The sequence below is a fragment of the Rhinolophus sinicus genome, linkage group LG05 (assembly GCF_036562045.2).
Source record: "Rhinolophus sinicus isolate RSC01 linkage group LG05, ASM3656204v1, whole genome shotgun sequence".
Lineage (NCBI taxonomy): Eukaryota > Metazoa > Chordata > Mammalia > Chiroptera > Rhinolophidae > Rhinolophus > Rhinolophus sinicus.
This window is the reverse complement of record NC_133755.1, coordinates 20,682,501-20,700,706: the sequence shown is the minus strand read 5'-3', so window position 1 is coordinate 20,700,706 and position 18,206 is coordinate 20,682,501. Positions and strand designations below refer to the sequence as shown.

The window sequence follows — 18,206 nt, the reverse complement described above, 5'->3', positions numbered from 1 at the left end:
GGAGGTGCCCTCTGGCAAGCAGGTTGGAGCCTGTGCCACTATTCACGTGAGGGGAAGACTTGCTTCCCGTTCAATCTTCAGCTTCAGCATCCCAGTCCTGAGGAATGGGGGCTGCTCTCTGCCTGGCTGGAAACTGGGGCCCCACACCTCTCTGCAGGGGAGGCTTCTCCCTGCTCTGACTCGGAGCGCTGGGACCAGGACCCTGTGAGAGCCCAGAGTCTTCCACGCCATATCTGGACCCAGAGCTGTGGTTGTTCCCCTTGCCTTTCTTTTTCCATAATTAAAGAGATTCAGTGCACTGCTGGTTCTTATACTCCATTCCTAGGTTTTCACTTTGAGTCATCTCTCCATTGGCTGGATGTTCTCTAGTAGATTCTTCCAAATGGGCTCATAGGAGCTGTAATCTCTGAGTTCTCCCACAGGAGGATGTTAGTCTCTCGCCTTTCACACTTGAACAACAGCCCAGCAGGTTTAGAAGCTCTGGATCACACTTGGAGTTGGCCTCTAGCTATCTCCTCATTGTCACCTGACAATGAGTGTTGCTTTGGGGAAGTTTGAGGTCAGCAAACATTTTCTCCTTTGTAGGCGAATTGTTAGTTCTGCCTGGATGCTGGATGATTTCTGTCTTGAGTTTCCAAGTACAATACCTAAACCAGGAAATATCTTCGTGTCAATTGTACTGTATTAGTTTTTCTTAGAACACAGCATGTTTTTTTGATGTGCAGATTTAATTCTCATTCATTTCAGAAGCTTTAAAAAAAAAAAAAAGATGAATACCCTTTTGTGTGTTCCACCTGTGTCTCTGCCCCAGGTTCACTATTTTTCTGATGTTGGGTCACCTTTGCTATTTCTACATGTTTTTTTCTCTCCTCCAGGTGCTTTAATAACTTAAGGCTTTCTCCTCTGCAGTCACAGTGTCTCGTCCGAGGATCCATGGATATCGGTGGCAGACCAAGATTGGAACTCTTTAGTTGGTGTTACTAATTAGATTTTCTCCTGTGTCGGATCTGCCTTTTGGGGTATCTACCCTGTTTCCCCGAAAATAAGACCTAGCCGGACCATCAGCTCTAATGCGTCTTTTGGAGCAAAAATTAATATAAGACCCAGTCTTATATTATAGTAAAATAAGACCGGGTCTTATATTAATTTTTGCTCCAAAAGACACATTAGAGCTGATGGTCCGGCTAGGTCTTATTTTCGGGGAAACACAGTCTCTACATTTACTTATTGGTTGTGTAACAGTGTTTTGTGGTTCTCAATTTTATGACCCTTTATTTCATTTCTTTGCTTTACCATCTCATCTTTTAGCTCTTATTTTATTAAATTCATGTTCTTAAGTTGTTCTATAACACGAAGCATGTTTGGGTAATTTCTTCCTGTTCCTTAGTTTATGTTTTCTTTTAAGACTGACATTTTTTGTTTTATGTGTGTGTGTGTGTGTGTGTGTGTGTGCGCGCGCGCGCGCGCGAATGTATTTTTAATTATTTTTTCATGCTCTGTTTTATTTCTTGGCTTGTTTTTTTTTCTTCCCTCATTGATGTGTTTGCATCATTGCCAGGAAGCATTTTTGCACCTTGCCTGACCTACTGACCCTGATTTATGGTGACTCCTTCCCTGCATGTCTAAGCCTGTTCATGTCCTCCACAGGCATAGTTTTAGGGTTGAGAGTTTCTATGTTCTGTCTAATTTTCTGCAGCCTGAGAGCCTTGCCCAGGGTGAAGGTGGAAAAAGGGAGCTGGCCTGAGGCTGTGAGTGGTCCTTCCTTAGGATACCCAGTCTCTAGGAAATCAGAGAGAAAACCCATGCTCCTACCTTTAAGGCATATGCAATTTAGGGAAGGTGGCCCAATAAACAAGTAATCATAATAAGTGCCTCGACAGAAGAGAAGGGGACACTTTTAGATGGCAGGGAACAGATTTTCTCAGCTTACTTCCAGTACGGGTGGTGGCAGTTTATTGTAAGAATACCAGTGTGTGGGGACCAGGATTAAGCTAGATGAGGCTAGAAGTCCAGAGAAGATCTTACAGGCCATGGTAAGGAACTTGGCCTTTATTCTGTCGGTGGGATCCAGCTGTATTTTAGAAAAGACACTCTAGCAGCAGTGTGAAAAAACAAAATGCAGATCTAAAGACTTAAATCCTGGCACCATATCTGTTGCTCAGCTCTGCAAAGGGGCCAAGGAAATATCTTTTGTGTGCTCAGAATTAGAGTACCAAGGAATAGAGAGGTTTCTGACACAGGTTGAAAACCCCACCTTTCTTTATCCCTGCCCCATTTCAAACACCCTCAGCCTCTGGGCAGCAGCTGAAGAACACCCAGCTTTTCCTTCAGAACTGTTCCCTGCTGGACCTCTGGACATGTTTTTGAGAGCCACTCAGATGTCTGGACATGTTTTCGAGAGCCACTCAGATGGCAGCCAGGGCTGGGGACTGTACATCTGGGTAATATATCTCAAGGTTGTTGTCTTTTTTCAGCACAGCACTGAGCAGGGACCGATTATGGGGTCACTCTGCACAGCATGCCTCATTACTGTGCTCAGCACGGGCTGGGCAGAGGCTGTCAGAGTTGGGGAACCAGCTTGGGCCCTCGAAAGGGTAGCTGAGAGGGGAGGAAGGACATCATTGATCTCCTCCCTGTCGGACAGGTGTGCCTATGTGAACTCACCTTTTCAGAGAGTCACCCGCTCCTCTATACCGGACTTGACAGCCAGGCGCCTCCTGGGCCTCCAGGGTGGGACTGGATCCTTGATACTGTAAGCAGAAATTTGCATCTATTTCCACAAGGACATTTCTCTAGAGAAAAGGGCCATGGCTTCCATCACACTGAAAAGGGGGCCATGTCTTCTCAAAATAGTTAAGAAGGCCTGCTCTATCTAACCCCTCTATTTGATTGGTGAGGACATTAACTAACCACAGACCCAGCGAGCCGAAGTGATTTACTCAGGGATACGAGGTGGAGGCGGAGGCGAATGTGAAAGCCAGATCTCCGGTCGGCTTTCCTTACTGCCTCCCTGCCTCGTAGACACACAGCATTGTCTTTCTTTCACTAACAAATAAACTTATAGCTACTGTTTACTGAGTGCTTGGCATGTACATGGCATAGTGCTCAGTGCATTACTTATATTAGCCCATTAGTTCATCACACAGTATTCTGATTTTACAGAATAGGCAGCTGTGGGGGAGAGGTTAAATCACTGGCCCAAGGTCACAGAGTAACTGGAGGAGAGAGGTGGCAAGTTTTGGGTATCAGTTTTAGGCATCCACTCTACCTACCCATCCCTCCCTCCCTCCCTCCGTTTTGGATTCCTGTCTCAGTCTGATCCATCCCTATCGGCCCAAGTCAAGACTTGCCTCCTCCTAAGCATTCTCTGACCCACTCAGCCCTTGCTGGCCTCGTCTTCTCAGGGTAGATGGGGCCATGGCGAGTCCTTCGTAGGGAGATGGTCCTGGTTCAGCTACCAGTCCTACTGCTTCCTGAGGGCTGCCTTTCTCCTCCGCTAGCTTCTGCTTAGATATGTCATGGAAATAGTCCTACCCAGATCTCTTTGACTTGTGGATGGCTACCTTCTCACTGTGTCCTCACATGGCCTTTTCTCTGTGCAAGGACACCCCTGCTGTCTCCACCTCTTTTTATAAGGACACCAGTCATATGGGATTCTGGCTCCACCGTGGTGGCCTCAGTTTAACTTAATCACCTCTTTGAGGTTCTTATCTCCAAATACAATCACATAAATTAGGGCCCACCCGTGTGACCTTATTTAACCTTAAGTACTTCTTTAAAGGCCCTATCTTTAACTACAGTTATGTTTTGAGGTACTGGAGACTTCAACTGATGAATCTTGGGGAGACACAACTCAGCCCATAACAGATGGGAAAGAGCTTGTCTTGTGTTATAAGCTGAAGAGAGGCCAGTGTGGCTGGAGTGTAATGAACAAAGAGGAAGGGAGAGTGGGGTGAGGCTGGAGAGTTTGCAGGGCCTGAAAGGCCATGGTGCAGAGTGGGGAGGTATTCTGAGCGCCGCGGGGAGCCACTGCTGGGTTTTTGATTCAGAATGGGAGAGAGAGAGAGAGAGAGCATCACATGCCATTTTAAGAAGGTGCCTCTGGGAAATGAATTGTTGGGTGGTAATACGGGTAATACAGAGTTGGAATATGGAGTTGGGGCCTATTATAGTCAGTGTTCCAGAACGGAGTCACAGGTGGTTGGACCTACTTGTACAGATGGGTGTGGGTGGCTGGAGACATGCATTGCAGATAGAATCGACAGGACGTGCTGATGGGTTACATATGTGTGTGGGGTTTGGGTGAAGATGTGGGTGAGAGAGAAAGGCATGTGCAGGATGACTCTGAGATTCCTGGTTGAGTGACTGCATGGGTGGCTGTGCCATTTCCTCACGTGGGAAAGACTGGAGGAGGCGCCATTGTGACAGGCAGGTGACGACTTCCATCTGGGACCTACTCAGGGTGAGATGCTTGTGAGACACCCAGGTGCGCATGTCAAGGAGGAGTGTATTGACTATAGACGTGAAGCACAGAAAAGAGATCCACACTAGAAAGATATGTTGGGAATTATCCGCCCACGGGTAAATGGGATCAAATATATGGAGATGGAAGGAGAACTGACTCTGGGTGGTGAACACACAATGTGAGATATAGATGATGTATTACAGAATTGTATACTTGAACCTATGTAGCTTTACTAACCACTGTCACCCCAATAAATTGTAATAAAAGAAAAAAAGAAAGAAGAAGAAGGTTTTGAAGACATAGGAATGGAGGGAGTCACCTGTGGTGAGCATGTCACGAGAAGAGAGGAAGGACCAGGGTGAAATCCAGGAGCAATTACAACATTTAGAAGCCAGGTAGGAGGAGAAACTAGCTGCAGATGGAGAAGAGGCCAGACTTTGTGGGAAAGCCCAACGGAGAGGGCTCATGGAAGCTAAGACACAAGAGCACTTGAAGGGCGTCCCCAGTGGTGCAAATGAGCCACATTGTAGCTCAGTGTTGGGCACTTAGTAGGTGCCTGTCGATTTGGGACCCTTTTCTTTGCCAATGTCTCCTGAATTTGTTCTTATTTCAGAGAATGGCCTTTTCCCTCAGATTACAGTAAGAGCTCAAGCAATAATGAATAAATGAATGAATGCATGCATAAGATGAGTGAAGTTCATGACAAGTGCCGCTGTTACCGGTGGGCCTCCAAGGTGGGATATAACTACCCTCATCTCTCCTTTTGTAGTCCCAGGCATTGATTTTGTCCAAGGCCTAGATTGTGTGCAAATTTCCTGGACGCCGATGGCTCCTGTCTAGCAGAGGGACCTCTGGGGAGCGACTTCTCAGGCCTGTTAGGTGTCCCAGCCTGAGCAGGATGGAGACAGTCCCCTTGGCTGCCTGTGCAGGGAGCCGCCTTTCCCAGCAGGTCATCAGAGACCCTGTCGCCTTTCCTCCCCAAGCGGAGCTGACTACACTGTAATCACACAATTATGATGCCATTAAAATGTCACATTTGGAGAAATCCATATAAACAAAACATTAACAACCGCTTGAAAATTGTAGTCTTTTACCACTAATGACCTACTTTCTCTACACATCGCACCTTCCTGCCAACCCCCTCCACCCCCACCACCCCCACCACCCCACCGCCCCACCTCCGCTGCCTCTTTCTCCAGTCTTACTTTCAGAGACAGACCAGAAGGTGCAGTCGTTTTTGCTGCCTGGAAAGCCTTGATGTTTAATGTGCTGGGAGAGGTTCTTTGACGGGGCCAAAGACATCCAGACCAGGAGGAGCCCAGCACTGAGCCACTTAGTGAATGAGATGAGAGGATGCTACACACAGGCAGATGTAAGGTCCTGATGGCGGAAGAGCCCTCAGAGAGAATCTGGTCCTTGGAAAACTAAAGAAAGAGGAAGGCGTTGAAAAATCTGAGCAGCAGATTCTGGCCACTGGCTTTAGCTCGCCCCTTTTGGGAGGAGATTGAACCTGAGACCTAGTGGTCATTCCCATGGCATAACACATTGCAGGAGGCTAGTATCCTGCCCAGGGGCTGTGGGCCAGAGGTGGGATCTCTGTTGCTGTGAGCCCAAGGTGAGAATGTAGATGGGTGGAGAGGCATGAGGCAGTAGAGCTTTTGATTCCCAGCATAGTGCTCTGAAAAGTTCAGATACTGAATTTCCTTTGTCACCAGCATCTAATTTGAATGCACTAAGGAAATGGAGTCCTTAAAGGAATCTTGTAGTGAGGGCTCCTATAAAGTAAAACATAAACCAAAACAGCTCTGGCAAAGTGATTAATCTCCTCCCAATGTATCTGAATTGCAAATCTGGATTCCCCTGTAGTCCCAGCCGTGATGAAAGCGAGAGTACGACTAATTCTGAAGAAGCAAAGAGAAGGCCACCGTGGGTTAAAAGAAGTTGAATGCAAGTGTAGGAGATGTTTGAAACATCACTCTGGCACCCTGTAACAATTCAGGATTAACCCGCAGAGGGATTATGTCACAGGTGCTTAATGAATAGACAAGAACAGTTGATGACAAGCATGTCATTTGGGGAGGAATTATTGGTGGTTCCTAGGGTGGGGGAAACGCCCCCGTAGGTCTTGTTTACAGAGCAAGTGCATTGTAAACCCTTTTTTTATAGTTCATGCAAGACACCCTGGGATAGGTTCCTGCTGTGTTGTAAGATGGCCAGTATCTAGGGCAGGCTCGGAAGGATTGCTCCCAGCTTTTTGGCTCTCTGCCATCATCACTTGCTGTGTCGCCTGCAGCACTGAATTTGCCCTTGCCAAAGGAGGGCGTCCCACCCCCACCCAGATTAAGCCGGCATGACGTCCAGGTACTCTGGGTCTGCTTTTGACATGAAAAGAGCCCCTTTCATTAAAAGCCAGCCCGTGGCCCCCGTGGAGTCCTGTGAGAAAAAGTCATTTCAAAGTCATTCGCTCCCACCCCACACCTACACATTCAGCAACTGACCTAGTTCTGAGGGAGCTAGAGGGTATGTGGATGTCACCTTATTTACAGAGCGGATAGAAAATGCGCTAAGCTGTGGGCCCTCGCTGCACACAGTGTCTGGGGAGATCTCGCCTGTACCTCAGAGGCGTAGGAGAGAGGAGGACAAACGCTCCTCAGCTGAGAGCTCGAGAGGTTTCTTACTGATGTCACCTTGGGGGAATGAATGACAGGTGTAGGGGACCCTTGACTCTGAAACTCTCTCTGTAGCCAGATTGCAGTTTAGCGCCTCTCGGTGTGTGGTTTAGGGGAGATGTTTCAGGATAACTTCAGCAGAAAGTGTATGACTGAGCTGGCCGGTGCCTCCTCCGTCCTCCTTCCTTTGTGCTTCTCTAGGCTGGTGCTGGGTGTGGAAACCTCATTCCACCCGTACCCCTCTGCCATTGCAGGTCCTAATTAAGGAGGTGATGGAGCCCACCCGCCTGGGTTTAATCCCAGCATCTGCACTTACAAGTTGTGTAACCTTTGCCAAGTCGCTTTAGGTCCACAAACCTCAGTTTTTTTGTTTTGGTTTTTTTTTGAGATTTTATTGGGAAGGGGGAACAGGACTTTATTGGGGAACAGTGTGTGTGCTTCCAGGACTTTTTTCCAAGTCAAGTTGTCCTTTCAATCTTAGTTGTGGAGGGCACAGCTCAGCTCCAGGTCCAGTTGCCATTGCTAGTTGCAGGGAGACAAACCTCAGTTTTTTCCTTCAGTAAAATAGGCTTCATACTAGCACCTGCTTCAGGATTGTTCACAGTATTCAATGAGTGACATTTTAGGACAGAGCCTGGCACGCAGTAAACACTACAAAACCATTAGTTGTGGTGGTTGTTCTGCATGATTGTGTCCAGTGGGAGGATTGATCACCTTTTCAAGTTGGTCCTTTCCCTTGGCTTCTCCACAGCCCTCTTTGCTTGAGAAGAATCTAGAGGGAGATTTGGGCAAGCTGCAAACCTTCCTAGCACATTCCTTGAGATCTTAGCTGCAGGAATGGCCACCCCAGCCTTGGAAGCCAAGCCCTAGAGACTTGGAGAAGACCCTCTGGGGCTGGTGTAAAGGTGGAAGAAAGGGGCCAGTGGTCGAACAGGGGGCCCAGACATCCAGGCTCCTTGACCAGATGGGAGACTTGGAGTCTCAAGCAGGTTCAGGCTTCTGACCTCATTTCTGAGATGCCCAGGTCTCTACAGAATCACCTTGCACAGGTACTGGCCCCACCTCCACATGTAAAAAAGAGGGTAGCACAGAGGCTATGTACGCAAAGCTCGATTTCTAGCCTTCTGAGCTGGTGATAACCTTACATATTACACTTATTAAAGTAGTTTCCTTGTCTGATCGTATGCATGGCACTGTGCTCAAACCCACGTGTGAGATGGAACTTTTGGATCAAAAAGCCCTGCCGCGTCCCAGGAAACATCGGTGTTGACAAAGACCTATTGCTTTCATCGCAGCCAGATGGGAAGGTGATGCAGCCAGTTGCCTGTAGATGCTATCGGAGACCCCATTTCTACCACCAGGAAGGAAGAAGCTAAACATAAATTGGCTAACTGTAAATTGCATTTTTTCTCGGTTAGCATTTAGTTCCCAAAATAATGGTAACCACAGCGATGTTGACAGTAACATATTACATATACATTATGATTTGCCAAGCAGTTTTTCATGTCTTAACCCATGTCTGAGATCGAATTCTGTAAAATTGTGTGGGGTGAAAATTAGTATTGTCCTCGGGATGGAGGAAGAAATGGACCACAAGAGGTTGAAAGGATGGACGGAGCAGAGCCAGGCTCGGGACCAGCTTTTCCGACTCCCCTTCTCTTATGGCATCTATAGAAAGGTTGAGAAGAATTACAGGATCACCCTCGTGTTGTACTTTCCCTTCTCTGCCTATCTCCACCTTCCCATACAAAAACACCTTTGTGGCTGCATTAATTCCACGTGAAATTCGGTTGAAATATAGAAGGGACCTCTAGAAAGGGAAAAGAAGTCACAGAAGCATAACACTCAGTATGAGCACTTTCCCTTTGATTTCATTTTTCTGTCCTTTGTCTTTCTTTCCCCGTCACCTCTTACTCCATTATGGTCCCTGGGGTCACAATTTGGTGGCCTGAAGGCCAATGTGGCCTATGGGCATATTTTGTTTCACCCACAGAGGGCTTTAAAGCAGTGTAACTAGGCAGTGAGTGTGCACGCAGTACCTACAAGGTCCTCACTTCCATTTCAGTTTTCAGTGACCCTGAAGGCATGTTCATTTGTGACCCCTGCTAGACAGGGATCAATAGGGCCCCTTGAAAATTGCTTGCCTCCATAGCTATTTCTTGAGGCTAAAGAGCTTTCTGATGATGCCCGAAGACATTCCCCGGCCCTGTACAGGCAAAGGAGGAGAGAAGAGGCTGACTTGTGGAGGGAGACCGGTCCTGTCCCTTAGAAACCCAAATCTTATTTTTAGTGGGGTTTTTTCTTTTTCCTCCTTCTAGAAGTGGCTTCCAGTGGGATGAGCCTCTGACTACAAGATCCCATGACTGTCCTGCTGGAGGCCACTATGGCCACGTTGTTGGGCCACTGCAGGAGGAGTTGGCCTCCCCTTTTCTTGAAACCCTGCCCTGGGAGATGCGCCAGCATCAACCTTGCAGACCTGGCCTCACTCTGATGAGGTGACCCTGCACCCAGGACGGCTCAGCTGCCCACACCGGAGACAAGGTATTTTAGTGTCCATCTCTGTCTAGCTGGAGGCATCCCTTTCTGAGCCTATTTCTGGTTCTTTCCTTCCTAAGTCCAGCCCTGTCTTCGGTCTCTCCCGGGCCCTGGTTCCATCTCTCAGTGCACCCTCCAGTGTCACCCTCTTGGTTATGAGCAAATACACCCTGCTTTGCCACCATGCAGACCACCAAATCCTCTTTCTCCCGAACTCCCTGTGGGTACCTGGCTCCCTCCCTCCTTGATCTCTTGCAGTCTGGGTTCCAGAGCTGGGAAGGACAGAGGCTGCTCACGGTCCATTGATCAGCTCCATTGTTTGAACACAGAGATGGAAGAGAGTGCAGAAATAAATGGTGTGGGTGGGGCCAGTTCTCGCTCTGCCCTCATGCTCACCAGCAACTGGGAAGTGTTCTTCAATCAAGCAATAAGTGAGCTGCGGTGCCTGTCTCCATAACGGAGCTCTGGGTTTAGCCTCTGATGGTGGGATTTATAGGGTGTTGGGTAGGAAGGGAGCAGACACATCAGCATTAGTGCTCACACACCCTGGCATGTGCAGGGCAGCCAGCCATCTTCCTCAGCCAGGCTGACATACTTCCCTGGCACCTTCCTCTCATGCTAATTAGTAAGCAAATTAATCTCCATATAGGGTCCAAATGGTGTGAGTTTCTTTATATTTCTATTCCAGAAACAAAAGCTAGGCTTCTGTCCATTCTGTTAATCACATTATATTTCACAGTTGGAGCTTGCAGGCAATTACAATTATCAGAACTTTTCTTCTTCCAGAAAGCTTGAAGCATCCCCCAAAGCAGTGTTTGCATGTGGTGTGCAGCTGGGATATAGGTGGTGAGTGTGGACATTGGAGCAGTGGCAGGGAGGAGAGAGCAAGGCAGTGGCATCTCTTGTCAGAGACTAAATGAGATGGAAACTGGATGGAGAAAGGAGCCGGCATCCTAGAGGGCACCAGATGAGGCATCCAGGTGGTCAGATCTTCCAGGGACGCGGAGAAATCACAGCCAGCTGCTCCCAGGAGACCCATTTTCTAGGCACCTGAGAGGGGGCAGGGGTGAGGTGAGAAGGAAAATGGGGGATAGAGACAAAGGAGGTCGAATAGAAGAGTAAACTCGGCCCCTCTGATTATATGCTATCTCATTTGGTTTGAGAAATGGCCCTTTCTCCCTCTGTTATATGTCCATTCCATCTATCAAACTCTTTAGGGAGTGGCTTTCATATAATTAATACTAACCATTAAATTACAGCATTGAAGGAGCAATTGCCTAATTCTGAGGAAAATTTGAATTTATTAGCAGGACTCGAGATAAAACGAATACTAAAGAGAAGGAGAGCAAACCCTGCAGAAGATAAATAGAAAGCCAAGTGGGATATTGACTTGCTCCTTCTCCAGTGCAGAGTAATTTGGCTTCTAAAGTGAGTTAGATCATAATAAATTAAATTTAGATTTCTGCACGTCAGTTAAATAACTCCCAAGACAGAATTGCAGTGAGAGGAAGAGGTGATAATACACGGTGGAAATATGAAAATGAAGACCTTATCTAATAATCCATAATTGATGTTCTGTCCCCAGAGGAGGGGGTAGGATTTTCCAGCTCTTTCCTTTGTCATGAGCCCAGGGGAGCGAAGGGCTGGCTTGCCCGTTCTTCTTTGTTTGGGTTTGTCTTGCACACTGGGGGAGTCTGTTACCAGTGGCCATTCCTTTCCCAAACCCATCAACCTAGGGAGGACTTAGAGAGCAGTGTAAGTACAATGAACGGTATGCTGTCCTCTGCACTCTTTTGATTGGGCCTGGGAAAAATAAGGTCACTCCCCAGCTGGGTGGACAACATAGCAGTACAGTGATGAGCAGATATTTCTGCATTCTTATGACTGCCCGGCAGGGGAAAATGTGGCCCTGTGGATGACTGAACCATCTGGTGATGTGGAAGGAACTCAGCCTTTGAAGGCAAAAGCCGAAAGTTAGAGTCTCAGGTGAACTCACTCTCTATGTAGTCTCCAGCAAGCTCTTTGGCTTCCTAGAGCCTCAGTTTTCTTAACTGTGAAATGGGAACAATATAACTGGCTTGCCTCCTTCATGGGGATAATACAAATGAGATATTCCAGGGAAATGCTTTGCAGACTTGATACGTTTCCACTTGGCTGGTTTGGTATTGACTTTCAACCATTATCAGACTTTTTCTGTTGTTTCTAAAAGTCATGCTTGGTTCTTTTTCAAAGAACTTTTGTCCTTTGCTAATTTTCTACCCCATGTTTTAACCATTTTATCTATAGTTATGCTTTATTTTGTGTCTGTAATTCCTGCGTCTGAAGTCCTTGGAGGATCTAAATCTGCTGCTGTTAGTCCTTTCCACTAACTCTCCCTTATAGTGACTTGTTTCCTTGTGTGTCTGACAATTTTTTCCCCCATCTTTTGGTGAGCTTTCTGGAAATGCTGGGGGCCTGAGTTAGAGGTGCTTCCCTCCAGAAAGGCTTTACATTCACTTCTTCTGGGAGCCCTGGGTACAGTTGTTCTGGGGCCATTTTGTCCCCCTTCTTGGCCTTCATTATGGAAGACTCAGGTTCAGCTTCTCCATCTTTCTCAATGGCCTTTCTCCTCAGGGCAGCCTCATGTACCTTTATTTACCATTTAACTATCCCAACTCTAGTTTCAGCACCCTGTATTTTTCCCTGGCTTCATCCCGCCTCTCATGTTGAAGATTCTCCTTCTAGAAAACCCAGCAATGCACTAACAAAACACGTTTCTTGTCATTTATGCAGGATCTAGCTGTAGTTTAGGATGAGTTCCCGGAGTATCTGGTCTGCCCTGGTGCTGGAAGCAGAAGCCCCAACAAGTGGAAAACAGGGTCTCTTGAGAAGCCAGAGGCTATGGATGCCTGTGGGTGTGAACTCCAGGGCCGCACAGCTGGCTTAGAAACTGGCTGTGAGACACACACTTCTCAGCTGTGTGAACTTGAGCAAATCGTTTATCTTTCGGTGCCTCAGTTTCCTCATCTTGAAATTGGGAATGCAATGTTCTGTTGTATGTTAGGCTTGTGAGAATTAGAAATAATTTGAGGCATCCCTCACTCACTACTTCTCTCTGAGGTTCTGACAAGGGGAGCTGTGGTAGTGCATTTGTTTGCCCCATAAACGGCAGGCAATATCATAGGCACAGCATTTTCACATACCAGCTTCCATCTAGGAAACCTGGGTATCAAGTTAGATTCTATCATGAGCGAGGTCACCCTTCATACTACATGTATGGAAGGGTTTTCAGGGCATTTGAATTCCTCGATGAATCCCAGCTAACGTCAGTTGGTCCTATTCTCCTTGAACTTCTGGTATTTGTTTTATACTCCTCTCCGTCACCTTTTTCTGAGTTGTAAGTCTCATCTGACGGTAGACCTGGGAGACAGATAGTTGCTACTAAATATCTGAAAGGTATGAGAAAGATTAGACTTGTATCAAATAGCCTCAGTGATAAAAACCAGGCCCAAAAGGGAGAGATAACCAGGAGACAGATTTTGGGTCAATATTAGGAGGAAATTTTAGAGGTTGCAGTCCTTTGAAGCTTGGAGTGGGCTACTTGGAACCTCTGTGTCCCTTGGCTGGACCCAGGAGGGATGTCTATTAGACAATGAAATGTTGTGCTAGAATTTCAAACATTGAATGGATAGATAAATGATATAATCTCTGAATAATGTTATATCATTTTTTGTTGTTGTTCAATTATGACCTTTCCCCATGTGTTAGCCTAGCATATTCCCACTTTCCTGCAGGAATGTGCCTGCTGAGTTCCATCTTTTCTTGCTCTGGCTGTCAGGAAGAAGCCCGCTGCTGGAAGGAAATGACTCTCCAGAAAGGAGAGTAAAGAGCAGGTGGGATGATGGTGAAAGGGGATACAGACATCCTTTGTGGAAGGAAGATCCCTAGACAAAGAAAGAACTTGACTGAGGAAAATGATGGGAAACATGCAGTCTTTGAAGATGACCCAAGATAATGACAGTGATGCTGTGATAAGGCAGCATCACCTAATGGTGATAAAGCAGTATTGCCTAATGGTTGAGCGCATGGGAGCTAGAACCAGGCTACGCTACCTGGGTTCAAATCCTGGCTCTAGCACGTACTTACTAGCTCTGTGACATTGGGCAAGATACTCCATCTCTCTGTGTCTCGGTTTCCCCAGTTGTAAAACGGGAATGGTACCATCAACATCTATTATTGAGGGGATTAAATGTAAATATTTATGACACATGAGAGGTACCCTCCCCAAGGTGCTAGCTGTTTTATTCTAGGGTAAGCTTGAGAAGTTAAATTCAGGTTCCGCATAATTCAGAGTAGGATGGACACCTTATAAAGAGAGAGAGATTTCCTTATTTTAAAAGTAAAAAAGAAGATAATTAGGACAATAAGAGAGAACTAGTAGTTGGGGAAAGAAGGGAGGGAGACAAACGCATTTGTGGAAAATGGAGGCAGCTCCGAAACTGAACAGAAGGGAAGGCTTACACCCGGGGTTTCTGAGCCAAATATCAGCTTGAAACCGGAGTGAGAGGAAGCAGGCCAGGAAAGGGAATTCAAGATTTCTCATGGAAGCATGGTGAGGGGAAAGATATTATTCAGGAACTTAACAGATGTGCTTTTGAGCTTTCCTTTTGGGTGCCAAATTATTTAAGCACTGGTCTTTGCCAGGGGTTTGGCTGACTTAATCAGATATTTTCTATTTAAAAGATTGTCTTTGGTTTCTGTTTGTGGCGTCGTACTTATCGTTGGAAACACTCCCACTCTAGATTGAATAAATTCTGGTCAGAAAATCAAGTGGGGGCTGTGGGTGGTGGTAAGGGCCAGCCAAGAGTGGGCACCGTCCTGGGGTGGGGTCCGTGTGGGGGCTCCTGGGTGTATATTCTTGTTTCTGAGAGGAGCATCACTTCCTATATATACAAGGACGGTTTGTGAAGGTGAAAGTGTGTGTTCAAAGGCTATCCCAGATGGTCACATGAGCCAGGAAGCGAGGAGTCCAAACCATGGGTACAGTGTACTGCACTCTGGACCGTCAGAGGCTGGACATGGGGACTCCAATTATAGGGCTAGGAAGCCAACCCCACATTAGTACCGGAAGTACCCGTGGAGTCAATGACCCTTCAGAAATCCTGGGAGGCGCATAGCCAGCCTATTCTGGGGGCAAGCAGGGAAAGAGTGGGTGGCCCTTCCTGTGCGCATGCCTCCCACTCCACTCCTCAAGGGGGTCTTTCTCTGCCCACTCTCCCTCAGCAGAGGCGATGCCCCTTGTTTGTCTCCATGAGAAGACAGAGCAGACCGTGGCCTTGGGAGACTCAGGGGAGGATTCAATCAGCAGTCCCTTCACTTCCTAGTTATCAAGCTCAGGCAAGCCACTGAGCCTCTCTAAGCCAGTCCCTCCCTGTACAAATGGGGTTGATGCAGATTCTGTGACAGTTGTGCAAGCTGATTTGTGAAACAGAAATTGCATTTAAATCATACTGCTATCATTTTAAACACATCTTCACCATGATTTAATACATCCAGATATCATGGTAAGAAAGCCAAGCTCCCAATGCAGGACGTTCCCCAGCAGTGGATCTCAGAGCAGAAAAGTGTAGACCAGCTCTGTGCATGTGACCATGTGAGGGAGAAGCCCCCTCTAAGACCATACTAGACTGACTATTTGGACGATTTCTCTCACCAGCTTACCTGCTGCTCTGACTTTAGGCTTTCTAGGGGCCAGAATTCCACTGAGTTCTCATGGCACCATCTCCAAGGAGTCAGATTCTGCCAAAGATGCTTAATTGCCCTTAGGATGGCAATTGCCAGGCTGAGCAGATCACCCAGCTGGGTGCTCTCTTGGCCGTGGGCCCTGTCTGGTGGGAATAGAGAGCAGAGGGTGAGGCGAAGACGTTGGCCACCTGCCTGTCTCCACGGGTGCCTGCCCCTCCACCTGCTTCTCCCGCTGGTGCTGGAACCATCCATCTGGGCCCCAGCAGGACCCAGTCCAGGCCGCCCTTCCCACCAGGTTAGACTACTAAGGTCACCTCCCCGTTGGCCTCCTTGCAGTAGTTCCCTTCCCTCCACTCTGTCCTGCTCATATAGCCGGAGACGTTTTCCCCCTGATCTGCTTCATGACAGGCCCAGCTGGGTTCCAGAATTTTCTTTCAGTCATGCTGTCTTTGCAGTCCACACTCGGGCCTCCCCATTCCTGAACTAGCCACTCTCTGAACAGAGTCTCCTCTGGATTTTCACTACACATGTGTATCCTCTCCCCACCGCCCTTTAAGCAAAGTGAAATCCCCACTCATCCTTCAAGCTCTAACCCATTTGACACTTCTTCTAGAAGGTTCCCACTTCCCTCTTGCCTCTGTTAGAGGTGTCTCGTGCATGTCAGCAACACTGCTATCCAACCCCAACTCCTCCCCCCGCCCAGGGCAGAAGCCTCCATCTCTGCATCTTCCCTTCATAGCACAGAACACTGAAGAGCTCATAGCTGATTTAGAGAATTGCAATGAATTAAACTGGGAATGAGTCAGAGAGAGGTGGTGTAGGGCCTCATGGTCCTTCCCCAGAGGAGTTCAGGGTTGCCCTGCAGTGGGTGATGTTCCAAGCACAGGTGACAGCTGTCAGGCTGTGACATTGTACAGCGCAGGCTGGGGGTTTCACACCCCCACTCTAATTCTCCCTGCGTAGCAGCAGTATCACAGGCCAGTAATAAAAATCAATTATTGGATAAAACTCACTGTTGCTAAAGCTCCATTTTGTGCTATTAGCAGGAGAATGCTGTTTCAAAAGGAGATAATAGAGAGAGAAAGAGATCAATTACAAGATAAGATCGAGTGGTGCATGAGGCAAACGTGCACACTGGCGAGCCCCCCCCCCCCAACCTGTCCTCTGTGGGCCAAGCACCTGCCCTGCTGTCTGCAGGGCCCCCCTGGGCCTTCCTGTTAGGTTCTGTAAGTGTAAAAGGGTATCCTGGTTAGTGATGGGATGGGCGGTCCCCCGGTAGCTTTAGATACTTGCATTGCGACTAAGGTCAGTAACACCTGCATGAGCATCTCATCCTTGTGACAACGCCAGCCAGCCCCGGGGCCCCAACCCTCACCTTCCAGGTCAGAGCCTGGTCAATAGCTTCTTCCCAGAGACCCAGCATTCTTTTGGCTGTGATGAAGCTGCAAGGTCTGAGCTCAGTTGGATACAGACTGGCTCTCCCCTGGGGTGACAGGGCTAGCATCCACCCCGCAGTGGAAGCATCCAGCTGGTGAGGCCCTAAAGCCCACACCTGCTAGCTGTGCGGAGAGGTTCCACTTGCTGTAGTGCTGGTGTGGGCAGGGCAGGGGAGGCAGCCTGGCCTCTGGCAAGAGGCCTCCCCTCTCTGTAGAAATCCTCTCACTTCCTCTGCTGTGTCTGCTGTGTGAATGCACTGGAGGCCCCAGGAAAATGAGCTCTGCTTTGGGCTGCCACTGTCCACCTGCATGACCTCTGATAAGCCAGTCACCTTTGTGAAACCTCGATTCCGACTCCGCACAGAGGGCTTTGGGGAGGATGAAATGAGATCATGGAGAAGTCAACTGCCTTATACCTTCTAAAGTGCTGTTGCCACGTGTGGTGAGGGTTATTACCTGCTCCCTCATTGATGCTTAAAAATAATCACAGACTCCTAGGCTGGTGGAAGAAGAACACGCAGGACGTCTGTCTGGTGGGTGGCACGCCATTATAGACAGATCACCCACTTCCCATCGCTGTCTTCCTATGGCAGAGGAGGGAATGCCAGTCATTGTGTACCTACTATGTGCCAGTGAACTGTGCAGGTAGTTTCGGCCACACGTTCTCAAATTACCCTGGAGAGGTCTCTGGGGTTGGGATTCTAGAATCTACTTCCTCATTGTGGGATCTTGAGCAAGTTACTTAGCCTACTGAGGCTGTTTTTTTGTCTGCATAATGGGAATGTGAGCAATATTCATCTCATACAATTACTCCTATGAGTCCTAGCACAGCACTCGGTGGCCTATAGCCCTCAGTCAATGGTAGCTGTCTTTATTGCCGTTGTTCTGTTTGTCATTTTTGTTGCAGGTGGTTTTAGTTACCTCCTACCTCTGGCCCGTCTTTGAGCTAAACCTTGCCAGAACAAGCCTGGTCTCTGTGGTTGGGCACTGACTGATAGACGGACACAGGGGGACCGGGAGCCACTCTCACAGACTTCCCGTTTGTGTCACACAGGTTTTGGATGCTGAGTGGGATGACCTGTGGGACCAGTTTGATGAGCGTCGGTATCTGAACGCCAAAAAGTGGCGCGTGGGTGACGATCCCTATAAGCTGTATGCTTTCAACCAGCGGGAGAGCGAGCGGATCTCCAGCAATCGGGCCATCCCGGACACTCGCCATTTGAGGTACTTTGTCCTCCGACTTTCTGCCTCTCTGCACCTCCCTGCATTCGTGACAGATCAGCAGCAGGCTTGATTTGTTCAGTGCCCAGTGCCAAGAACTGGGGCAGGCAAACCATTTGCTGCCAATTGGATACGGGAGGCTTTACGAGGTGGTAA

At 48.0% G+C, this 18,206-nt stretch overlaps 1 protein-coding gene across 4 annotated transcripts in view; it reads left to right on the top strand.

Moving 5' to 3' along the window:
• GALNT14 (polypeptide N-acetylgalactosaminyltransferase 14) overlaps positions 1-18,206 on the top strand; it is a 187,531-nt gene that overhangs the window by 97,668 nt on the left and 71,657 nt on the right. For 3 of the 4 annotated variants that reach the window (XM_074331853.1, XM_019735395.2, XM_074331852.1), the window contains exon 2: positions 17,884-18,053. In XM_074331853.1, coding sequence (XP_074187954.1) covers positions 17,884-18,053 — 170 coding nt within the window. Of the gene's footprint in view, positions 1-9,452; positions 9,676-17,883; positions 18,054-18,206 lie in introns of all 4 variants that reach the window. The other variant, XM_019735396.2, reaches the window with a different exon arrangement.